This window comes from Saccopteryx bilineata, chromosome 9, assembly GCF_036850765.1.
Source record: "Saccopteryx bilineata isolate mSacBil1 chromosome 9, mSacBil1_pri_phased_curated, whole genome shotgun sequence".
Lineage (NCBI taxonomy): Eukaryota > Metazoa > Chordata > Mammalia > Chiroptera > Emballonuridae > Saccopteryx > Saccopteryx bilineata.
Window position 1 is genome coordinate 72,736,618 of NC_089498.1, and position 17,674 is coordinate 72,754,291.

At 43.6% G+C, this 17,674-nt stretch overlaps 1 protein-coding gene and 1 pseudogene across 1 annotated transcript in view; one reads left to right on the forward strand and one right to left on the reverse strand.

The window, feature by feature from the left end:
* Nucleotides 1–3,938: 3,938 nt before the first annotated feature.
* The window catches only part of EIF4EBP2 (eukaryotic translation initiation factor 4E binding protein 2), a 31,759-nt gene continuing 18,023 nt past the window's right edge, over nucleotides 3,939–17,674 (forward strand). The window contains exon 1 of the mRNA XM_066243566.1: nucleotides 3,939–4,401. Coding sequence (XP_066099663.1) covers nucleotides 4,257–4,401 — 145 coding nt within the window. The 5' untranslated portion in view covers nucleotides 3,939–4,256. The remainder of the gene's footprint in view (nucleotides 4,402–17,674) is intronic.
* LOC136313174 (ubiquitin-ribosomal protein eL40 fusion protein-like) lies at nucleotides 6,006–6,425 on the reverse strand (annotated as a pseudogene).

Consider the following 17,674-nt stretch of genomic DNA (forward strand, 5'->3'; position numbering starts at 1 on the left):
CTGGGAAAGACAGAACCAGAGGAGGGAATAGAGCACAAGGTGGCTACAGGGGAGTTAGAAGGAATGAGTTTTGGGAAGCCAGGGTGACTAAACAGCGGAATAAGAGACTATAGGAGAAGCACATCTGGGTTGGAGATACCCTGCCCACTTTCATTTTTTAAAAAACTGAAGTTATATTAATAAATGCTAAAAGTTCCCAAAAAAAGGGCTGCCCAAATGTGGTATAATTTACATGTTCAATCCTAGGACCGTATCAAGTATGGATCTAGGGTACTGTGGCTGTGTGGTCACAACTGCATTGACAGGTTCCCAGTCCCCAAAGACCTAGAAAATATTCAGAGATAAGAGTCTTCTCTCAATTCCAATGTGTGGGTTTTTTCCTGACCACCAAGCAAGTCTTCAATACCAGCTGGGTATCCTACAAGTCAACTCATTTCTGACATTAACTACCTGGAGTTAGTGTCAGATTCCTTAGGTTATGGGCTCAGTCCTATAAGACTACTCCCCCACTTCAGATACCAATTGCAAGCCCAAGTTGTCATTTGTGCTTCTGATCAACTTTTGCTATAGATCGGCAGTTCTAACTACTTCCTCCTTGGGTTTGATTAATTTGCTAGAGCGACTCACAGAACTCAGAAAACATTTTACTTACTAGATTACCAGTTTATTATAAAAGGTTATAACTCAGGAACTGCTAGATAGAAGAGATACATAAGTCAAGATACTGCCTGACCTGTGGTGGTGCAGTGGATAAAGCGTCGACCTGGAAATGCTGAGGTCGCCAGTTCGAAACTCTGGGCTTGCCTGGTCAAGGCACATATGGGAGTTGATGCTTCCAGCTCCTCCCCCCTTCTCTCTCTCTGTCTCTCTCTCCTCTGTCTCTCTCCTCTCTAAAAATGAATAAATAAAATTAAAAAAATTAAAAAAAAAAATAAGTCAAGATACTGGATAAGGATGCAGAGCTTTCACACTCTCGCTGGGTGTGCCACATTTCCCAAATCTCCAAGTGTTCATCAATCTGGAAGCTCTCCAAACTCCTCTCTCATCCCTCAGTTCTTTTTGGATTTTATAGAAGCTTCATGACAAAAGCATGATTGATTAAAATCATTGGCCATTGGTGATTGATCTCAATCCCTAGCCCCTCTGCCCTCCCCAGAGGTCAGGGGTGTGGGACTGAAAGTTCCAACCCCCAATCGTGGTTGTTTTGACTCTCTAAGTGGTGAAATAGTAGCTGTTTTGTTTGGGCTAAACACTTATATCTCACCCTCAATTTCCTCATTCTCAAAATGGGAAAATAGCTATGTTGATGGTACCCATGTGTTGGGCAAACAAGTGTATAAAAAGTGTGTTAGGGCCCTGGCCGTTTGGCTCAGTGGTAGAGCGTCGGCCTGGCATGTGGGAGTCCCGGGTTCGATTCCCGGCCAGGGCACACAGGAGAGGCGCCCATCTGCTTCTCCACCCCTCCCCCTCTTCTTCCTCTCTGTCTCTCTCTTCCCCTCCCGCAGCCAAGGCTCCATTGGAGCAAAGATGGCCCGGGTGCTGGGGATGGCTCTGTGGCCTCTACCTCAGGCGCTAGAATGGCTCTGGATGCAACAGAGTGGCACCCCAGAGGGGCAGAGCATCGCCCCCCTGGAGGGTCTGCCAGGTGGATCCCGGTTGGGCTCATGCAGGAGTCTGTCTGACTGCCTCCCCGTTTCCAGCTTCAAAAAAATGAAAAAAGAAAAAAAAAGTGTGTTAGGATTGCTTGCTTGTATTTACCTTATTGGTGCACGAGAAAGGGGCAGCACCATGTGTATATAGTCTATGTAAGGCTGTGGGTGCTTGCTCTCAGGGTGGCAGATTGCAAATTGCGGATTTCCTGCCTGCTTGGGAGGGACCATTGTTTGCCAGGGAAGGGGTCCCTGCCTCCCAGCCCGCCCTGCCTGTTCTGCTGGAGAGTCCATGGGGGGGGGGGGCGCCATCTTCCCTACTTGCTGGTCTGCCATGGCAAGACTGTAATAAATGGAATGGTCCACCATTTTTGGCTCCACAGTTCCTTTACCGTCTGCCCGAATCCAATGTGAACTTGCATGGTCATGGCCACTGGCCTTATACCATGATTATTTTTTCAATTCCATCTTGGGCACATTGTGGGCAGAGGCAATGCTGCCTAGAGCAGTGGTTCTCAAAGTGTGTTCTGGAGATCCCTGGAGGGTCTCTGAGACCCTGTCTAGGAACCTGTGAGGGTATCTCTTTTTCAACTATATATCTGTATGAATCTGAGTTTTCTTCACATCCTTAAAACAAAACGTCACAACCAATTAAGTAGAGAAACAGAGGTGAGACTGCAGATGTCTTCTACTAAGCAGACACTAAAATGTTTGCAGAAGCGTAAAGCAGTACTTTTCTCACTAATTTTGTGGGATGGGGGAAAAATACAGCCTGGCCTGTAGTGATGCAGTGGATAAAGCGTGGACCTGGAATGCTGAGGTCACAGGTTGGAAACCATAAGCTTGCCTGGTCAAGGCATATACAAGCAACAGCTATGAATTGGTGCTTCCAGTCCTGGGCGGTTGGCTCAGCAACAGTGTCAGCCCAGCGTTTTAAGTTCTGGGTTCAATTCTAACTCAGGGCACACAGAAGAAGTGACCATCTGCTTCTCCACCCACCCCACCCTTTCACATACACACACACACTCTCTCTCTTCCCCTTTCTCCCTTGCTAAAATTAATAATAAAAAAATAATGAATTGGTGCTTCCCCCTTCTCCACCACCCTTCTCCCTCTCTCTCCCCTCTCTAAAATCAATCAATAAAATCTTTAAAAATAAAAATATATTAACAGGTAATGACATTTTATGAATTAAAGAACATTTTTAAACTTCTCAGCTTTAATTTTTTTTTCTTTTCAGCTTTAATTTTAATACAGTAATTATCAATAGATATCATTCACAGCCAGGGGTAGTCAACCTTTTTATACCTACCGCCCACCTTTGTATCTCTGTTAGTAGTAAAATTTTCTAACTGCCCACCAGTTCCACAGTAATGGTGATTTATAAAGTAGGGAAGTAACTTTACTTTATAAAATTTATAAAGCAGAGTTACAGCAAGTTAAAGCATATAGTAATAATTACCAAGTACTTTATGTCGAATTTTCGCTAAGTTTGGCAGAATAAATCTTTATAAAACAACTTACTATGGTTAAATCTTTTTATTTATACTTCGGTTGCTTCGCTACTGCCCACCATGAAAGCCAGAACGCCCACTAATGGGCGGTAGGGACCAGGTTGACTACCACTGATTCAAACAAACCAATTCTTTGGGATCCTTAATAATTTTTAAGAATAAAAACTTTGAGGCCAAAGAGAAAAGAATAGGGTTCCAGATCTAGATTTTACAGGTACCTCGTGGTCTTAACCTTCCCCTGTGCTTCCATTTCTTTAACTCAATACTCATCCCTGTGACAGTTATTAATCTTTCTTTTCTTAATGTTTATATGTTGTATTATGTGTGTATTATGAAGACTGTTTCTAGAAGGATACACAATAAATTGGCACCAGTGGTTCCTCCTGCAAAGGGGAACTGGGAAACTGGGATGCCGTGACACCGCAAACCTTTCTGCTTAGATTTGTTTTTTAATACATCAGACATACACTGCTTATGTTTATTATTGAGCAATTAAAAGTAAAATACAATTTTGTTGAGATTGTTAGGAAGCACAAATCCGTTCAAGTAAAGTGGTGCTGACTGGAAATTTAAAAAAAAACAACCACCAGTAAAGTTTTTCGCACCCACTTTCGCTGGGCTCACAATCACTTCGCACAGGTCCCACGCCGCTCGCGTCGGCCGGAGCTGGGGCGAGGGGTGGGGGGTGTTCTTCCCCGCCCACGGCCCGCCCCTTGCAACATCGGTCCCGCCCAGGGAAGCGTCACTTCCGGCAAGGCTGCTTCCCCAAACTCCCTCTGGCTCCCGCCTTCGCCCGCTTCCGGTCGTCGTCGTCGCCGCTGCTGCCGCTGCTCCTGGTGCTGCTGCTGCTGCTGTTGAGGCTGCTGGCGGAGGCCGAAGGATCGGGCGGCGGCAGCGGCGGCGGCTGAGACGGCAGCGGCGGGAGCGGAGCGGGACGAGGGAGCAAGAGGAAGCCTGAGAGGAGCGAGCGGAACGCACTCTGCCCCGCCCGCCCTTCCGCACGCCAAAAGAGCCGGAGTAGCCCGGGTCCCCAGCCGCCGCCGCCGCCGCCGCCCGCCCGCCGGACAAAGCCCGAGAGCCCGCGCCCAGAGCCATGTCCTCGTCCTCCAGTAGCGGCCACCAGTCCAGCCAGAGCCGCGCCATCCCCTCCCGCACCGTGCCCATCAGCGACGCCGCGCAGCTACCTCATGACTATTGCACCACGCCCGGGGGGACGCTCTTCTCCACCACACCGGGAGGTGAGCGCCCACCGCGGCCCCCGGCCCCGTGCGGCCCGCACCCTCTGTGCCTGCAGCTACCTTCTCCGTCGTGTCCCCTACTCTCCCTCCACGGTCCTTTAACTCAGGGTGTGTCCACGCTGGGCCGCTCGCTTGGGCCACCTCCCGACCCAACCCGCCTAGTTCCACCAGAGCCCCGTGGAACTGCTTTCCGGAACCTTAACTTCGCGTTCTCTCTTGCCCGCAACTCGATTGAGCGCGCGCCTAGTCTGGAAACGTGGCTTTCCTGTCGAAAAAAAAAAAAAAAAAAAAAAAGGCCTTGTTCCCGCTTCGTGGCAGGTTTATGCACTCGACCTAGTTTTCTCCCCCTTCTCCTGAGCAAATTCGTCTACACTTGGCCGTGCACTCACTCTGCATTAGCTCTGCCTCTTGCATATTGTGCATTTGTGCACATTAATGCTTGATTTTGGAGTTGTGTCCTAGACCTTTTTAGAAAGGAAGTTGGAGAGAGTAATTCGCTCTTGGGACCCTGAGATGACTTGTTTTGCTGCTTTTAGAACACAAGGAGGAGGCTGGAATGCGGAGTTGGGAAGCCTCGCCCAGCCTTATCCTGCTTTGACAGCATTGTTTACTCTGCGGACGAGTCCCCACGGGTGGGGGTGGGGGGTCCCGAGGCAGGAAGAAAGAGTGATAAAGTAATAGCCAAGGGAAAGGGGGTGGGGGTCGTAGAGCCCTGGCAGCCTTAAGGGTAGGGTTTTGGCAGCGACGGTTTAGAGATAGAAGAGGCCATTAGCAATGAGGGCACCCTGGTCAGGGGATTGCTTGATTTTGAAGAAGGCATTGTGCAGGGCAAGGTTTCTGGACATTGCTTTTCAGGGTACAGCCAGGAACTGTTTACAGGGAAGAACACTGGGGTAGAGGTGAAGCGTTGAATTGGTCTGGGAAAAGGGAGCTCAAAGGTTGCGTGTCCCCTGGCTGGGCTGTTCTCCAAAGGGAGGAGATGGAAAGCGATCCTGAGGGATCTTATTGAGGGGAACGGTGCTTCATTTTTAATTTCAGAACTCTGCCTTCTTTCAGTGCAGAGGTGCCCTGTCACTAGAGGGTTGGGACTGTGCTGGCAGTCCCTGCAGTTTCCAAGATTGCCAGATCGCTCCTGTAGGCTGGGCTCACCAGTTGGACTACAACCAATCCTGGCAGTTAGGCCTTGGCCATCCTTGAGTCGCTGCACAATAGCAAGGGATCTTAGAGTAGGAGATCTCTATTTCAACAAAAGATAAAAATCTAGGAGAGAGCTCTACAGAAAAATTGAGCAAGGCCACTCTAGGGGAGGGGTGGCCGGCTTGGAAAACTAAAAGGACCTAGGCTGGAGAAGTTCATAATATGTATGGAGAGCTGGGTTTAAGGAAGGTTTAACTGCAGAACATTGGAGTTGCTTAGTGATGTATGTGGCTTACCTCATTGGAGAAATCTCCTGATCTGATCTATTCAAGGCTAGCCCCTGAGCATGTTGAGATTTTTGCCTTTTTATCCCTCCAGTCAACAAAATGGAAACTTGAGTGAGGCCCCAGGGTCATGGGGTTCAGGCAGAAGGTCGCCCTGCCAGCGGAGAAGGTGGTAAAGGGGCCTTATTTAACCTTCTTGGGGCACAGGTTGTTGGTGTGACTGCATCTCTTCTTGTGGCAGTTGACAGCAGTGGGTTGCAGGCAGATGTAACATTTGTGGCAGATTATCTTGTCACAGTTGCACTTCCAGGTTAGCTGGCAGAGGAAGGACTTGAAGCCACCCTGCAGATGAAGCATCAAGTGCAGGCTGGGCTCACTAAATATTGTAATCTGAGAGAGTGCAGCCATCCTTCAGCTGTTTGTCCACAAAAATCAAACACTGCTAGTCAGGCAGGATGCCCTCCTTGTCTTGGATTTTAGCTTTGACATTCTCAGTGGAGTCACTGGGCTCAACCTCAAGGGTGATGTGATGGTTTTGCCAGTCATGGTCTTCACAAAGATCTGCGTCTCTGCACCTGCTGGGGAGGCTGCCTGCCACCTCATTGAAGAGAGAGCAAAACCTTTTTAATCACAAAAGATTTTGACAGACCAGCATCTGCTCCAGATAATATTGTCTTGAATTTGAACTGATAGCTTTTAAGAAATGAATATTGTTTTCTTAGGTGATGGAAAGAAATTTATAACTTCCAGAATTCTTTGTGGTCAGTAAATGCCTGTGCTTCCAGCCGTTCAGAACATACATCATAGTAACAACTGCAATTCAGCTATTTGGGGAAGGAATTAAACTTTTAGTTATAGCAGTGATTTTCAGCCTTTTTCATTTTGTAGCACACATAAACTAATTTCTAAAATTCTGCAGCACACCAAAAAAGTACTTTTTGCTGATCAGACCAAAAAACAGGTATAATTGTGATTTATTCACACTGGGTGGCTATTGTTGGGTTGGCTGTTGTCATTTTTTGATAATCTATGGGAAAAGAGGTTAGTGCCCCTGACTAGTCAGGTGTTGCATGTTTTAAAGTCTTGTGGCACACCGGTTGAAATTTCTGCCATGTATATATTAATCATTATTCCCCTAAGGCAGTGGTTGGGAAACTGCTGCTCGTGAGGCTCTTCCACAAAATACAACGTGCGGTGCTACCTCGATAAGGAATGTACCTACCTATATAGTTTAAGTTTAAAAAATTTGGCTCTCAAAAGAAATTTCAATCGTTGTACTGTTGATATTTTGCTCTGTTGAGTAATGAATGAGTTTGCCAACCACTGACTGCCCTAATGGAAGAGACAGAGGGGCACTCTTTGGCCTTCCTTTTTTCTTTTCTTCTTTTCTTCTCCCCTCCCCTCCTCTTTCTTTCTTCTTTCTTTCTTTCTTTCTTTCTTTCTTTCTTTCTTTCTTTCTTTCTTTCTTTCTTTCTTTCATTCATTGCTTTTAGAGATTCAGAGAGAGAGAGAGAAAAGCATTCATTTGTTGTTCCACTTAGCTGTGCATTCATTGGTTGCTTACTATATGTGCCCTGACCAGGGATTGAACCCACAACGTTGGTGTTTTGGGATGACACTGACTGAGCTATCTGGCCAGGGCCCTTTTGGCATATTTCAAAGAGCCAAGCTACCCTGCTTTTAAAATAAACTTTGATTTAAAGATAGAATCTAGTCTAATAGTCTGGATTAGTTCCTAAAATGCTTGAAAAGATTCTGCTAAAAATACTGATTCATTTACCCTTCTTCCCAACATACAATCTCAAATATCATTTAACCTGTCTCCAGATAGTTTCTACACACACGGTTTTGTGTTTGTTTTGTTGCAGATTTAAATATTTGTCCTGTTAGCTCATCTATTATATTACGCCTGTATTTATTGGTAGAACACATTGTGATTTTTGGAATTTTAACCCGAAGACTTCCATAACATGTTTAGAGGATATAGCACTGTTGGGATTGGATTTATTCACTATTGTGTAGTAGTTAACACAGTGCTGTTTAGGTGTTCAATACTTAATGATTTAATTTCTTCCTTTGAAATTTTCTGCCCTTGTGGTTTGTTCATTTCTCTTGTTACATTCCCCTTTCTCCTCCCATGTAATTTTATTTCCCAGAACCAGGGTAAGGTGGTTTGTTGTTATTTGGTCTCCTCCAGACATCTGAATTAATGTGGTTAGATATCTTTTTTAAAAATTTATTGTGTAGATAAATTCATAGATTTAGACATAGACATAGATTCTAATGTCACCTATGTTCCCCAGTACATCCCCCCGTCCCCTTCCCTGTACCACCCTCCCCCCTTCCCTCCAGAATTTGCTTTTCAGCTCTCATCCCATCCTATCATTTCCTTTCCCTCTGTCCGCTTTCCCTCTGGATCCTCTGATCCCTCCTCTGTCTCTATTCCGTTCCTCAGTTCATACTGTTCGTCGGATTCCTCAAATAAGTGAGGTCATATAATATTTTTCTTTCTCTGCCTGGCCTATTTCATAATAGTTATCCAGGTCCACCCATGTTGTCGCAAAAAATAATATTTTCTTTTTCATGGCCCCATAGTATTCCATAGTATATATGTACCACCGCATTTTAATCTACTCCTCTACTGACAGGCACTTGGGCTGTTTCCACATCTTCGCTATTGTGAACAATGCTGCCATAAACATGGGGGTGCATTTCTCCTTTTGAATCATTGATGTGGTGTTCTTGGGATATATTCCTAAAAGTGGGTGGCTGGGTCAAAAGGCAGTTCCATTTTTAATTTTTTGAGGAATCTCCATACTACTGTTTTTGTAGTTAGATATCTTAAGTGAGTTTTATGGGCCCAGTGCAGTGCTTTGCTCTGATTGGTCTTAAAATCTTGGTGGGAGTTGAGGATGGGTAAGATTTTCATTCTAGAACAAAACACTTGTATCGAGTTAAGTGCTAACATATATTTCAGACTTGAAAACATTTAGAAAAAGGAGTCAGTAGGCTTGTATTGGAAATCTTTATTTATAGGGAAGGGAGGAGATTAGTATTTCCTGTCTGAGATTTAAGGGTATCTGTACACATGTCAGAGCATTCCTGGGTAACAGTTGATGTGCTGAATGCCCTAAAGGATCAGACTGGGAAGGGACACTCACAACTTGGTGAACTTAATGATCTCTCCCTCCTTGAGTCTTTTATTCATTGGGAATCAGAGGATACAGCCAACCCTTGAAAAGGTTTCTCAAAATCGCCTTCTGGAGCTTGAGAAATGAGAGGTGGCTGAAAACACACTTGTCGCCACTTAGATTTCTCATTGTTTTTTTTCATTATTAGGGAAGAGGAAAATTTTTGTTAAATAAATTCAAGGAAAAAAAAATGCCCTTGGATTTTACCTTATTTTGGTTCTTTGAGAAGCTACTTCTAGCCTCAGTGAAGGTAAAGGTATTGTCATTGGGTTCACTTTCAAAACACACTGGTTAGCTGAGAAAAACAGACCCAGAGAAATTAACTGGTGAATGTCACACTGCTGATAATGGCAGCAGGTAGCCACAAATTTAGTGTCTTATCCCTATCCCAGTTTCTTCTCCACTATCATAAGATGCTTATTTTACTGAGAAAGGAAGTTTTCAGACATTTAAAGAAACTTCTCTACTTCGGGAATGTTAGCTAATATCTAATTCTTTCTGTTACCTTATTTCTTTAAGTTCTCAACTGTCTCCTTCAGGGAGACTGCTGTGGGGAATGAGCAGAAACATAGAGACCTCTTTTAGCCTTTCTTTCTCCTTTTTTCCCTGTGTAACAGCCTCATCAGCTGTGGAAAACTATGCTGTTGCCATAACAAGAGCACCAGAGGGGAACTAACTATTATGGTCTAAAATCTTGTTCATGCTTTTATTCTTTTTCTCGGCCAACTGGAGAGTTGCTGTGATTGGTCACTGGGCCAGAATTACCTGAAGGCCACTAGGAGGTTCTTCTGTAAATAAAGGAGAAGGCAGGAAGAAGGGAAAAGAATTTGCTTGGAGTATTAATAAAATAAAAGTACTTTGGGGAAGTCCTGAGTTTTGTTTTTTGTTTTGTTTTGTTTTATTTTGGGGTGTCAGAGGAGTCCTGAGTTTTAATCTAGTTTCCTAGGAGGAAATAATAAAGCTCTGTGTAGATATGGGGAAGAAAGGTAAGTTTCTGACTGTTGTAAAATTTCTAATTTTGTGACCTTGAGTGGAGTTTATTTTAGGCCAAAAAAGAAGTACTGTTTGGCTCTCCGGCTTTAGTTAATTAACCAAAGGGTTTCATTATTACATGTGATTGCATGAAAGGTGTTCATTTTGCCTGTGTTCAAGGAAGATGATATTTGTTTATTATAGAGTAACACAAATTAACATGTGTTATTATTCCATGGAAGAGTCAACTTAAGTCTCCCACTCATCATTTGCCAAAGTACATATGTATTAAAGACATGTACTTAATTTTTTTTTAAGAGAGAGAAAGTGTGTGTGTGTGTGTGTGAGGGGGAGCATTAACTTGTAGTAGTTACTTCTTGAATGTGCCTTGCCCCAGCAAGCCTGGGGTTTTGAACCAGCCACCTCAGCATTCCAGGTCAACACTTTATCCACTGAGCCACCACAGGTCAGGCTATACTTCTTTTTTTTTTTAATTGGGTGCATTTTTGCTGATGAGAAACTTAATTCTGAGCTTGCTTGGGGAAGGCAGTGGTGCTCATTCTACTGGCACACAGCAGTGCTTAGTCTGCCAAGGGAAGGCAACTCTTACAAGTTGGTAGTGCAGAATGAATGACAGGCCTGTGCCCAATCCCTTTCTCTCCTGAGGCCTCTCGTATGAAATAGGAAGAATGAAAAGTGATGAATCTGTAAACTAGCTCTCCCCGGGGTTATTTAGCAAAGACTTTGAGAACTGGAGTCCTAGAGACAATTTTATAGGAAGGGGGTCTTGCATGGTTTGCAGACAGTATAGGCTTGATTACTTGTGTATGTAAAAGTTGGAGATCAGACAGGGTCAAGTTAATGTGGGGGAAGCTAGTTCATCTGGTTGGAGAGGAAGAGAGCCTGAACAGAATAATTTGTTGGTGAATGGCAGAACTTTTTCTTGACTCCCAAGACTTCAGATGAACAAATTAATATTTAAAAGATTTTTATTGCTTTATTTATACTAGGACAAAAGTCATTTGAAACTTGCAGTTATTGAACTTATTGAATAGGTGAAGCCTACATTACTATTCTCAAATTTTTTCATCATGGAACTTTGTTTTCCTTTAACATCTGTGTGCTCCTTACCACCCAACAGCTATATATCTGATGTGTGGCTAGTTTTTTGTTTTCGTTTTTTTTTTGTATTTTTCTGAAGCTGGAAACGGGGAGAGACAGTCAGACAGACTCCCGCATGCGGCCGACCAGGATCCACCAGGTACGCCCACCAGGGGGCAATGCTCTGCCCCTCCGGGGCGTTGCTCTGCCACGACCAGAGCCACTCTAGCGCCTGGGGCAGAGGCCAAGGAGCCATCCCCAGTGCCCGGGCCATCTTTGCTCCAATGGAGCGTTGGCTGCGGGAGGGGAAGGGAGAGACAGAGAGGAAGGAGAGGGGGGGTGGAGAAGCAAATGGGCGCTTCTCCTATGTGCCCTGGCTGGGAATCAAACCCGGGTCCCCCGCACGCCAGGCCGACACTCTACCGCTGAGCCAACCGGCCAGGGCCTGTGGCTAGTTTTTAAAGACCCCCTTCTTCTGGCTCAGGGACCACAGCCAAAAGCTCATAAATCGATGAATGTTGTACATCTAAACAAATTGTCTTTCATATCTCTAGGACAAATGCTCTGACAAACAGAAGCTGTTCATTTCACTGAATAGTTTTAAAAAGTAAAAACCTTAACAAGCAAGGGTGTTAACTAGAAAATACAATTTAATTTTTTGGATTTTCTATATATGGGATCACATCACTGAACAGAGACAGCTTTACATCTCTTTATCAGTCTGGGTGCCTTTTATTTTTCTTGGATAATTTCCCTGACTAGAACATTTAGTACAGTGTTGAACAGAGGTGGCAGGATACTGAGAATAACACCCTTGACTTGTTCTCAATAATAGGGAAAAAACAGTAGTTCTTGTCATCAGGTAAGATGTTAGCTGTGGGTTTTCCATAGATGCTCTTTTCAGGTTGAAGAAGTTCTCTTTATTCCTAATATATTGGGTGTTTTTATTATGAAAGGGTGTTGGGTTTTGTCAAATGCTTTTTTTTTTTTTTTTTTTTTGGCATCTCTTAAGATGATTGTGTGATTTTTAATTTTTTTTTTTTGTTGATGTGATGATCTTACAGTAATTGATTTTTGGATGTTGAACCAACCTCACATTTCTGGAATAAATCCCACTTGGTCATGGTGTATAATCCTTTTTATATGTTGCTGAATTTGGTTTTCTAATATTTGATTGAGGATTTTTGCATCTGAATTCATGAGGGATATTAGTCTGTATTTTTCTTGTGATGTCTTTGTCCAGTTTTATTTTCAAGGTACTACCTCATTTAATATTAATTTTTTTGGAAGTGGCCTGCTGTTTATAGCAGGAGTGCTGATTATTTACTGATGAAGATAGATGTATAATTAGAAAGTGTTAAGAAGCTTGTGATTCTTCATTTTAAGATGTCATAATTAATTTTTTGACCATCAGAGAGGAGATCTCATCACCAGAGACTTTTAATGTTAGAGTTGAACTGCTTTTATTTATTTTATTTTTCTATTTTTTATTTTTAGTGAGAGGAGGTGAGGCAGAGACAGACTCCCTCTTGCACTCTGATCAGGATCAACCCAGCAAGCCCACTAGGGGGCAATGCTCTGCCCATCTGGGGCCCTTGCTCTGTTGCAGCTGGAGCCATTTTTTAGTGCCTGAGGTGGAGGCCATGCATCCTCAGCGCCTGGGACCAACTCGCTCTAATTGAGCCATGGCTGCAGGAGGAGAGGAGAAGAGAGAGAGAGAAGCGAGAGGGGGACGGGTGGAGAAGCAGATGGGCGCTTCTCCTGTGTGCCCTGACTGGGAATCGAACCTAGGACATTCACATGCCAGGCTGCCACTCTGCTGCTGAGCCAACTGGCCAGGGCCTTGAGCTACTTTTACATTGAAATGAAACTGCTCTGGTCGTAGAAGTTCCTTAAATTATTAGGCATAGGCGGTAGATACAAACATTGACCTAGACCAATGATCTTCCAGTAGACTTTTGCCTCTTCCATACTTTGTTGATAGAGTTCAAGCCCCTTACTGCAAGTAAAAGTGTTGTTGTTTTTTAAATGAGTGCCTAATACGAATTAACTGGGGAGGACAGCAGATAGTTGGAATGAAAGCCAGATGTGAATCTGAGTGCTTTCTTCATACCAATAGCAGTGATCCTCCATTAATTATTAGTATTTCAGAGACTGAGTCACAACATCTGTGAAATCTAGTCCAAAGAATGGATCCAGGATACAGTCAGATCCAGTTGAATCCTGGCAGATCCAACCAGCATTTCCTAGAATTAGGGCTTGACATTTCTTGTGGAGAAATTTTTTTTTTTTCTTTTCATTTTTCTTAAGCTGGAAACAGGGAGAGACAGTCAGACAGACTCCCACATGCGCCCGACTGGGATCCACCCGGCATGCCCACCAGGGGCGACGCTCTGCCCACCAGGGGGCGATGCTCTGCCCATCCTGGGCGTCACCATATTGCGACCAGAGCCACTCTAGCGCCTGAGGCAGAGGCCACAGAGTCATGCCCAGCGCCCGGGCCATCTTTGCTCCAATGGAGCCTTGGCTGCGGGAGGGGAAGAGAGAGACAGAGAGGAAAGCACGGCGGAGGGGTGGAGAAGCAAATGGGCGCTTCTCCTGTGTGCCCTGGCTGGGAATCGAACCCGGGTCCTCCGCATGCTAGGCCAACGCTCTACCACTGAGCCAACCAGCCAGGGCGAGAAATTTTATTTCAAGATGAATGTTCAAGTGTAAATAGAAGTGGACATATTTGATATACTTTATTTTGATGCAAATTTTTTGATGGTCAAGGCTAGACAGACTTAAAATCCAGTGGCATTTATTTAAAATTAGTTTGAGGCTCATATATAATTTTGGACCTGGTACTAGCTCAAAAGTTTAGCTTATTTTGCAGTGAAGACTTGAGAACCAGTTTTGCTTAGAGGACCTCACTTATTTGTGTTGATATCTAAACTCCTGTGTCACTGTGTGATCTTCCACTAGTTTACTTCTCTGAACATTAGTGTCTTCATCTGTAAAATAACAGGCATCCTGCATGCAGGTGCTCTCGAAGGCCTCTTCTAGTACTGGACCTTCTGAATAGGAACAAAGTCATTATCAGCTTCCCTTTCAGCCCAGGTGTGTGTTCTGTTGTCACAGTGTCCAAAGTGACTGGGTATGAGCCGTCCTTTGACCTTAGTATCTTGGAAATCTTTACTCCCAGAAGTTACTGACTTAGTAGAATTGGCTTTACACAAACCTTGGATGTCTTCCATTTGCCACAAGAATTTAGTCATACTACAGTAAGTTATTAGATCCTGAGGCTCCAGTTGTGCCTTTTGTTGATGTAAGAATGTCCTTTCGTTGGTTTTATTAGCTCTTCAGGGATTTAGTGGTTACAGACACTGAACGTGTGTTGGCCACCATCAGCCTCCCCGGAGGATACTGAGTTAGGCAGCTTTTAGTTTCCTCTAGGTTATCCCGCATAGAGCTTTTAAGAGTCTGTCCTTTCATCCAGAGCCTCTATGAAGAACGGATGTTTAAAGCTGAAGTTTGTTTAGGAATGTTCTTTAACCTAGTCAGTCAAACACAGACTTCTATCACTTTCCCAAATTGGAAGAATAAAAAGCAGAGAAAACCGCTTTGTTTCATAAGTCCTTTCTGTATTTTCACCTCTCATTTTCTCTTTCTATGCGGGGGGGGGGGGGGGGGGGGGCTTCCTTTCATTAGAAGCACTTTGCTGCTTGTTCATCTTCTATTTCTGATCTTGGTGGGCCCTGACATGAGGCATAAATGGAGAATTGTCAAGAATTCCTAATGGGCCTGACCTGTGGTGGCGCAGTGGATAAAGCGTCTACCTGGAACGCTGAGGTCGCTGGTTCAAAACCCTGGGTTTGCCTGGTCAAGGCACATAGGGGAATTGATGCTTCCTGCTCCTCCCTCCCCCTTCTCTCTCTCTGTCTCTCCTCTCTTAAAAAATAAAATAAAATAAAATAAAGAATTCCTAATGAAATACTGAAGTTACTTGCCAAGTACTTTGTTTCTTTTTAATTCAATTTCTAGGTTTGAAGGATACCTTCCTTCCTCGTGGCCTGCTGCCTTAGTAGTGTCAGTCTGTTATGTATATATTTATATTTACAAGTACTTTGAAGTCACCATTTCCCTCAATTCCTTGTAAATTTTTTTTACACTGTCCTTGATCTTAAAAATATTTTTGTGGGGAGGGGGGCTCTAAACAGTGAAAATGTATTCTCTTGTTTTTGGAGGCTAGAAGTCTGGAGTCAAGTTTATTTTTTATAGTGTTAAAATATACATAACAAAAGTTACCATTTTAACCGTTTTTAAGTGTACAAGTCCATGACATTAAGTGCTTTCACATTGTTTTGCAGCCATCTCCACCATACATCTCCAGGACTTCTCTGTCTTCCCAAACTGAAGCAGTAAGCCCCCTTACCTGTCCTCTCTCAGCCCCTGCAACCGCCATTCTACTTTCTGTCCCTGTGAATTTGACTACTCTATGTGCCTTATGTAGATGGAATCATTCAATAATTGTTCTGTTGTGACTTGTTTGATTAGCATAATGTCTTCAAGATTTTTGCAGTCACCCTTTTATTTTTATTTTACATTTATCTTTTATATCTATGAAAATAAAGTTTGAAAGTGATAGTATTATTAGGCTAATAACAAAAAGCAACATTCTCATGCCCCATCTTCTCTCATCTCCGTTTCTACTCCCCAGAGAAACCATTTAAAACTCCTGTAGTTATTCTAGTGTTTACCTCTGGATTTCTGAAATAATGCTGTTTATTTCTCAGTTTTTGATATTAACAATTAGTTTCCTGCAGTGGAAGACAAGGATTTTGTTGCTATATACACCCTTCTTCCAGAATATATACTTCTACCTCCCAGCGTACTAATTTAATTTAATTTTTTTTTGAGGGAGAGAGAGACAGGAAGGGAGCAGGGGGAGGAGAGAGATGAGAAGCATCAACTCGTAGTTGCTTCACTTTCGTTGTTCATTGATTGCTTTCTCATACGTGCCTTGACCAGGGGGCTCCAGCCGAGTCAGTGACCCCTTGCTCAAGCTGGCGACCACAATCCCACACTCAAGCTGGCAAAATCATTCTCTAGCCGGCGACCGGGGGATTTCCGAACCAGGGCCCTTAACATCCCAGGCCAATGATCATTCCACTACGCCACCACAGGTCAGGCCCTCCTAATTTAATTTTTAGCCCATTTTGGTTAAATTAGTAGTTATTAAATTTAAGTAAATATTAAACACAGATGTGGCTGGTACTTGTTGGTTTCCAACTCACTAGCCATTCCATTTGCTTTGCTACTTATTTTTAAAGGGGCAATGTGCCGGGGCCCAGGATATATACCATGACTATTCTGTGGCTTCCCCAGTGTTCATTCTGGTGGGCATCTGACCCAGTTCTGGGCCAAATGAAATATAGGGAGAAATTGGCTGGTTTTCTGAGAAAGATTTTTCTCTTTGATAGAGAAAATGCCCTGAGGGAAGCCCCATTTGACTCCATACTCTCCCTTCCTCCTGGGACACTGTTGTGTGAGGGTATAGGTCCATCACAGCCTTCTTGGAGGGTGTTGTGTATTTAAGCTGTGCAATTTGGGCAAGTTATATTTCTGTTCTGAGATATTTGTGTGAGTGTATGCTTAATTCTGATTCTGTAAGAGGCTTAGTTAAACAGAACTTTATGATGGAGACCCTGTGAAAGTTAGAGTAACTATACACTACCTTGTCAATTAACCCTGTTACAGTGGACATTCTCTAAGTGGTTTTATTTCAAGTTATATAGTTTCTTAGGCGTACATAGCTTAACATGGATTAATTATCATTTAAACTAAGCTACTTGGCCTTCAAAGAGAGGCCCTTAGTCTGGAGTGGCCTTGTTTCTGTACTAATTATCTTGGCAAGCATAATTTTGGCCCTCATTCATTGGCCTTCTTGTTCCCTGCTATTTGAAAATCACTAGTTTTTAGATTAACAGGTAGAAGCTTCTTCCTTCCTTTCTACTCTCCCTCAAATGGACTTGGTTTTACTCTGCTAGTAATGTCAGCATCAAGAACATGCTGGTTCGGCCTGACCTGTGGTGGCTCAGTGGATAAAGCGTCGACCTGGAAATGCTGAGGTCGCCGGTTCAAAACCCTGGGCTTGCCTGGTCAAGGCACATATGAGAGTTGATGCTTCCAGCTCCTCCCCCCTTTCTCTCTCTCTCTCTCTGTCTCTCCTCTCTCTCTCACTCTCTCTCTTTCTCTCTCTCTCTCTGTCTCTCCCTCTCCTCTCTAAAATAAATACAAAAAAGCAAGTGAAAAAAAATAATATTAAAAGAACATGCTGGTTCAAGGTATTAGATTTATCCTAATATCTGGTCGCCAAGGGATGAAGAAAATTTATAAATATCTACTGTGTTTCCCCATGTATCATATAAGACGCTCCCATATATAAGAAACAACTTAATTTTGGGGCCCAAAATTTGGGAAAATAATTATCACATAAAGTTATTGAACTCAAGTTTTATTCATCATATATAATTCATACAACTCCTCATCACTGTCAAAATTCCCATCCAGCCTGACCTGTGGTGGTGCAGTGGATAAAGTGTCAAC